This window comes from Gobio gobio (assembly GCF_949357685.1).
Source record: "Gobio gobio genome assembly, chromosome: 24".
Classification (NCBI taxonomy): domain Eukaryota; kingdom Metazoa; phylum Chordata; class Actinopteri; order Cypriniformes; family Gobionidae; genus Gobio; species Gobio gobio.
The window spans coordinates 36181914-36189634 of record NC_137120.1 but is presented as its reverse complement, the minus strand read 5'-3'; the positions used below and the strand labels follow the sequence as shown (position 1 = coordinate 36189634).

Genomic DNA, 7721 nt, shown 5'->3' with positions numbered 1-7721 from the left:
TGTAATGCCTCTGTTTTTTTGTTTGTTTGTTTTTTCAGTTAACGACAACCCACCGAGTTTTAGTTTTTTCGTTCATTTTCGTTAACGATTATAACCTTGGTAACGACGAGAGGAGATGAATCCTCGAGTCCAGACAGTAACTTGCAGTAGCGCTCCGGTCTGCAACGCTCTGAAAGCTGCCACAGTTCACACCAATGCAAGGAGACGCGGTGCATCATCTTGATAGCACAACTCGTACTTCTGTCCAACTTCCGACTTCTCGGCTATTTTTTTGTAGCTGGATATTTATAATTTGTTGCGTCTAAATATAAATGAGGATACAGTTATTGATAAATCAAATTGTTATCGTAGTTCTAATTATCATTTAGGGGGGCTTAGGAACATTTTGGGGTAGCTTCAGCCCCCCTAAAATAGGCCTAACGACGTCCCTGGTCATAACTGGTTGCAGACCCTTCTGATATTTCTGAGATGCTTCAGTTCCTCAGAATAACCAGTAGATGTCAGCAAACACCATCAAGTCATAAGTAGGCCTATATAAATATAAGGATTTCCATGTCAAATCATTTTAAAATCTAAAACGTATCATGACTTGTTTTTAATGAAGGTAGTGTAGTTTGTGCATCGATCTCTAGGCCTACATGATGATTGCTTCATCTTATCTACGTTCCAAACTGCAAACAAGAGTTTTTATAACGGGGTTAACCTGACATAGCCCTAGTTAGAGGTAAACTCTCTTAAACTGCGCTCATCTTACATAACAACTATTCCATGACTTTTAATTGTGTTGTTTTTCAGTGGCTTAGTTTAGGCTGAAATTATCCCATTTATAAAAGGATATAAAGATAAAGCACATGCATCTGATCCTCTTTATGACCATTTTATTTATGTTTATTCTGTCACTATATATTGAACAGTGACTCAAATATGAGTCATGGTTGATTAATTCAGTTATTGATACTTCCAGTTACTGTTCAGGAAGTGTGAAAACTAAGATTTTTCAGAATTACAGCAGAAATGCTGAAAATATCCTCCCTTGTAGTCAAAAATGTTGAGAACCACTGTTAAATGTATAAAACATGGACAAAATTTGTGCATGCATAAGCTAATTGTGATATTATGTCATGCAACCTTACTATTGCATTTCCTATTTAAAATGCACAAAGACTAATAATACAAATGTAGGTCAAGGTTAAAGTCCAAAGGTTGGTCATGAACTCCGCAAAGATAAATAACACTTTGACTATTGAGTAACAGAAAAGATGAACTTTTCTCAATGAAATCTGGCCCTGCACGGGTTGGGTATATTAAGTTCCCTTCGTCATTTACGGTCTTTTGGCAATACACACGCTGGTGTTGATTTGGCTCAGCAAGAACCATGGCTCAGCAGGAATACAAAAAGCTTAGTGACAACCTGATCACGTACAAAGGCACTGTCTTAACTTTGGAGAAGGATCATGATGTTACTCCAGAGTATATTGACAGTTTACAGGATTTCGAAACGAGGGATGATGATCTCTTTGTTGTTACCTTCCCGAAATCAGGTAAGTGGAATGTTGAGATATCAAAATAATAGTGTTGTAGTCAAGACCTAATCCGAGACCAAGTCGAGACCAAGACCAATGTGTGTTGAGACCAAGACAAGACCAAGACTTTGAGGTAGGGCTGCTCGATTATGACAAAAATCATAATTGTTGATTATTCCCTTGAAATTGTAATTGCGATTATTAATTACGATTATTCTATAGCATTAAGCCTCAAAAGTCAAATATACTGTACATAAACATATAAGTAAAAATATGCATGGTATTATAATGTTGTACTAAAAAAAAAAAAAATAGGGAAAAAACTGAATGTGTTTTTTCTTTCTACAGGTTATCTTAAGTACACAGAATAATATAAGTGGACTTTCACGATTACAAATGGTGGGGGCTGAGGGGTTGAGACCAAGACAAGACCAAGACTTTGAGGGGTTTGAGACCAAGACAAGAACAATGTGTGTTGAGACCAAAACAAGACCAAGACTTTGAGGGGTTGAGACCAAGACAAGACTAAGACCAATGTGTGTTGAGACCAAGACAAGACCAAGACTTTGAGGGGTTGAGACCAAGACAAGAACAAGACCAATGTGTGTTGAGACCAAGACTTTGAGGGGTTGAGACCAAGACAAGACCAAGACCAATGTGTGTTGAGACCAAGACAAGACCAAGCCTTTGAGGGGTTGAAACCAAGATAAGACCAAGACCAATGTGTGTTGAGACCAAGACAAGAACAAGACTTCAGAGGTGTAAAGTACTTGAGTAATTTTACTTGATTACTGTACTTGAGTATTATTTTTGGAGATTTTTACTTTACTTGAGTACAGTTAAAAATCAATACTTTTACTTTTACTTAACTACATTTTTAAAGGGAAAAAAGTACTTTTTACTCCTTCCTTACAATTTTATTTACAGACAAAAAGTACTTATTTTTTGGAGATCACTCAATTCTTTTACCAAACCAATTGAATTACGCTGATGCCCATTTTAATTTAAATGTTATTTATTCTACCAATGAGATTCGTTTCCACGTTCCATGAAATTGGTCGGACATGTTCATTGGTCCTTTGAAAGTGACGTTATGTCGCATCAATTATCACAATGCACAGCACCTTGACCTGATAATTAGAATGAGAGGCTTTTCAGCCCCAAAAGTGGCTTGACAACAAGCGGCAACCTCCCTCAGTTTCTCTTGAAGCCAATATGGAAGTGACTTAAACTGCAATTTAGAGACAGGCTCCAGAAGGGAGCAGAATCTCATTGAGCTCCATGTTAAAATGCCCAACTTTACAGCAAAAAAACACGTTTACTGTCTGGTACAAATTGTGTTTGACCCAAGACCGGTCTTGAGTACTACAACACTTTAAAAAGCCAAAAAGTGACCTACCTCAGCAAACTTTGGCCCTCTTTTGCATGTAAATATCTAACGATATATATGTTTAATGTATTATGCTCGATTTTACGCCGCTCCAGGTACGGTATGGACCCAACGGATCATTACTTTAATATACGAGGACGATTTTCCGGACCAAGCCAAACAAAGCACATATGAGCAGATGCCCTGGCTAGAGTATCATTTAAAGGAGACAGATTACAACACGCGTCCATCTCCAAGACTCTTCTGTTCCCATTTACTCCAGCCGCTGATGCCCAAAGCACTGCAGGGAAAAGGAAAAGTGTGTATGCATTTTTCAGTCGATTAGTAAGCTGTCTTGACGTCACAGTTTTAATACGTCTGTCTTTGCAGATTATCTACGTCATGAGAAACCCTAAAGACGTCATGGTGTCATATTTCCATTTTTCCAACTACATGAAAAACCTGGATTCTTCCGAGAGCATGGACGAGCTGCTGGGGAAATTCTTCACAGGATGCAGTAAGAGGCAAAGCTTATATCATTTTTGCATAACAGATACTTGCTAAAACTATTTATAAATAAATTAATAAATATACTTAATTTAAATACACTGTGTAATATACACCAATCAGGCATAACATTATGACCTAATATTGTGTTGGTCCCCCTTTTGCTGCCAAAACAACCCTGACCCGTCGAGGCATGGACTCCACTAGACCCCCTGAAGGTGTGCTGTGGTATCTAGAACCAAGATATTAGCAGCAGATCATTTAAGTCCTGTAAGTTGTGAGGTGGGGCCTCCATGGATCGGACTTGTTTGTTCAGCACATCCCACAGATGCTCGATTGGATTGAGATCTGGGGAATTTGGAGGCCAAGTCAACACCTCAAACTAGTGCTCCTCAAACCATTCCTGAACCATTTTTGCTTCGTGGCAAGGCGCATTCTCTGCTGAAAGAGCCACAGCCACCAGGGAATACCATTTGCAAGGGTGAACATGGTCTGCAACAATGCTTAGGTAGGTGGTACGTGTCAAAGTAACATCCACATGGATGGCAGGACCCAAGGTTTCCCAGCAGAACATTGCCCTAAGCATCACTGCCTCCGCCGGCTCGCCTTCTTCCCATAGTGCATCCTGATGCCATGTGTTTCCCAGGTAAGCGATGCACACACACCCGGCCATCCACGTGATGTAAAAGAAAACATGATTCATCAGACCAGGCCACTTCTTCCATTGCTGTTGGCGCTTTCGGCGGTGGACAGGGGTCAGCATGGGCACCCTGACTGGTCTACGGCTGTGCAGCTCCAAGACAAGACGCAAGACCCTGTCGCCGGTTCTCCACTGTTTCTTCCTTGGAGCACTTTTGATAGAGACTGACCACTGCAGACCGGGAACACCCCACAAGAGCTGCAGTTTTGGAGATGCTCTGACCCAGTCGTCTAGCCATCACAATTTGGCCCTTGTCAAATCCGCTCAAATCCTTACGCTTGCCCATTTTTCCTGCTTCTAACGCATCAACTTTGAGGACAAAATGTTCACTTGCTGCCTAATATATCCCACCCACTAACAGGTGGCATGATGAAGAAATAATCAGTGTTATTCACTTCACCTGTCATAATGTTATGCCTGATCAGTGTATATATATATATATTTATTTATTTTCTCAAAGTTTGACGCTAATGTTGTGTCTGGTTTGTAGTGATAGGTGGCTGTTGGTTTGACCATGTTAAAGGATGGATCACAAATAAAGACAAATACAATATCCTGATCCTTAATTATGAAGAAATGATCAAGGTGAGACTGGTTCAATTTTATGATCCTTCAAGAGTTATTATACTTCTCTAATGTTGCGGTTATATCTATAGACTGACCAATGAAATGTACAAATCTTTTCACAGGATCTCAGATCTGTCGTTGTGAAAATCTGTGAGTTTGTGGGGAAGAATCTGTCAGACGCAGCGATTGATAAAGTGGTGGAGACAGCCACATTCAAGCACATGAAGAAAGACCCTTTGGCCAACTATGAATTCCTTTCTCAGGATGTCACAAACCGTCCAAAAGGACTTTTTTTGCGCAAAGGTCAGATATAAGTCAAAAATCAAGAGTTGGTCATTGAAGCAGTGTCTAACTCAACTTGACCTAACATTCTGGTCAAGTTTCTTAAAGGGGTGGTTCCGTGGTTTTTTTTCTAGGCTTGGTTCCACACCGCTGTCTCCACTGTCCTTTGAACGGCTCGTTTGCTTCCTGCTTCTATGAAGCCCATCCCTCCGAAAAACGCAATGGTCTTAGATTGGTTAGATGGCCAAATGTAGTTTGTAGTTCTGCAACATCTCTCTCTCTTTCGTAATGACTGCGACGTGGCCTAGCCCACTTTGTTGCGTGTTCGCGGGGGCAGTGTTTATGTTAATAGCAGGTGTTTATGATGTCCTCAACCGGGGAAGAAGCTTGTTGTAGTCCAAACCGGCTGTTTTTGTAGACAATAAACTGCCATAACTTTAAAAGACAATATCTCCGTTTGCATTGAACTTTCAGCGCTTTAACTTTGCAGATACTGTTTATGCTCAAGCAGCAACATTACACACTAACTAAAGTTAAAAAAGTGAAATCGCATGCAACCACCCCTTTAAAGTTATGAACAAACTTTCTTTCAGTAACGATAATAGAACATTTATTCAATCTGGTCTTTAATAATGTTCTCAAAACAGTAGCACAAAAGCATTTTTAAACACTTTAAAAAAATTGATGTTTCAGTTGGACCATTTCATTATTAATGGGACATCTCTGTACAAGGAGTGACAGAAGACTTCTGAAATAGTTACTTATTTAAAAGTGAATTATTAAATGTGACACATCAGTGGCGTGGAATATGTTATATTAACATTTTCAACCTACTGTTACAGGAACAGTTGGAGACTGGAAGAACTCTTTAACCGTGGCTCAGAGTGAATGTTTTGACCGCGTCTACCAAGAGAGAATGAAGGACGTACCTCTTAACATGGTCTGGGACATCTCAGAATTGCATGGCTGAAAAATTCAAGTTGTGACATCCATTTTAAAAACTAAAAAAGATAGACCTATAACACTATCACAATAATAACAGGAAGGCATAATATGTGCCTTGATGACACAACCGTATCAAAACAGATAACGGATAACTAATCTTGATGGAGGTTGAAGTCAGCTAAAATTGAAGTTAAAGGGTTAGTTCACCCAAAAATGAAAATTCTGTCATTAATTACTCACCCTCATGTCGTTCGACACCCGTAAGACCTCCGTTCATCTTCGGAACACAAATGAAGATATTTTTGTTGAAAGCTGATGGCTGAGAAAGGCTTCAGATAGGCCTCCATTGGCATTCAGTACATTTACACTCACAAGACCCATAAAAGGCACTTAAAACGTCGTTACAAAGTCCATCTCACTACAGTGACTCTACAATAATTTTACGAAGCAATGACAATAGTTTTTGTGCGCAAAAAAAATCAAAATAACGACTTTATTCAACCTCTTCTTGTCTTCCGTGTGTGCCTCCACGACGCATGCGCGAGAATATGACGTAGCGCCGGCGTTCAGGAATCCATGAAATGCACACTTTTGTCCCATTTGAGCACTACGTCGAGACCTAAAGCACGATCAATGTAGAATTCAACAGCTTAGACACGCGCGTCTTCCTCTGCTTGTAAACAAATCGCTTCTGGATCATGTGTCCGAGCGCCGGATCTGCGTCATATTCTCGCGCATGCGTCGTGGAGGCACACACGGAAGACAAGAACAAGTTGGATAAAGGCGTTATTTAGATTTTTTTGCGCACAAAATCTATTGTCGTCGCATCGTAAAATGATTGTAGAGTCACTGTGGTGAGATGGATGAATGCCAATGGAGGCCTATCTGAAGCCTTTTTCAGCCATCAGCTTTCAACTAAAATATCTTCATTTGTGTTCCGAATATGAACGGAGGTCTTACGGGTGTCGAACGACATGAGGGTGAGTAATTAATGACAGAATTTTCATTTTTGGGTGAACTAACCCTTTAAAGCTAAAATAAGTGAGCCTGACATACATTTCATCCATCATTAATAAAGGTACTAAAGCATATAAGTAAGCTTACCAACAAAACAAAGGTTTATGAACAATGTTTTGACATGCTCTTTCAAATAAAAAAAAAGTTTAATTGAAAAAAGAAACCTTGATTTTTGTGAAAAAGGTCATTTTAGGTAGAAATGGCTGGTTAAGCTAAAATGGGCCGCATGCACACACACTTTTACACAGAAATTGAGGGTGAAAACAGGTTTATAGGCCTAGATATGTATCCATACAACATTTTAACAGTCTTTTAAAAGAAAATTGCATTGCAGACAGTATGGCAGGAGGACAAGCAAAGAAATGAAATGCTCAAAAATCACACATTGTAAACTAAACTCCAACACTAATTTTCAAAATACAATAATTAACTACCACAATACACCATGTCTACCAAAACCCTAACACATGTTCTCTTCCAACAGGAACATTAGTCAATCATAGCACAATGTCGTAAAAACACTAACACTGGATGGAATTAGAGAAACTGCACTATTTTATGTGTCAGGTCTGCCCTTATACAATAGACAGTATATTTTATTGATCATAGATTGTGTCTTTTGAAGCCTCTCTACATTTTAGTTTTTTTGGGGGGTTTAGTAAATGCATGCATTTTGTTTATTTTGCTGCAGAAATTCAATACAAAAAATTAATGACCCATCTCAGAGTAGCTCTATAGAATGCCCTTCAGTTTTATTTCATTATTAACAATCACTACGTTGACAATAGCCAGTTCCTGTTCTTTATTTAGG

General features: G+C 39.2%; 1 protein-coding gene across 1 annotated transcript; it reads left to right on the top strand.

Moving 5' to 3' along the window:
- Positions 1-1265: 1265 nt before the first annotated feature.
- LOC307120613 (amine sulfotransferase-like) lies at positions 1266-7063 on the top strand. Its single transcript, XM_079807735.1, has 7 exons — positions 1266-1541; positions 3009-3211; positions 3283-3409; positions 4590-4684; positions 4789-4969; positions 5791-6204; positions 6773-7063. The coding sequence occupies exons 1-6, from the start codon at positions 1376-1378 to the stop codon at positions 5916-5918; spliced, it is 900 nt and encodes a 299-aa protein (XP_079663861.1). The 5' UTR covers positions 1266-1375; the 3' UTR covers positions 5919-6204; positions 6773-7063.
- Positions 7064-7721: the final 658 nt, after the last annotated feature.

Coding starts and splice junctions, on each gene's coding strand:
- LOC307120613 (XM_079807735.1), top strand. CDS start 1,376: ATGGCTCAGCAGGAATACAAAAAGCTTAGTGACAACCTGATCACGTAC. Junction 1,542..3,008: donor TGTTACCTTCCCGAAATCAG/GTAAGTGGAATG, acceptor ACGCCGCTCCAG/GTACGGTATGGACCCAACGG. Junction 4,685..4,788: donor ATTATGAAGAAATGATCAAG/GTGAGACTGGTT, acceptor ATCTTTTCACAG/GATCTCAGATCTGTCGTTGT.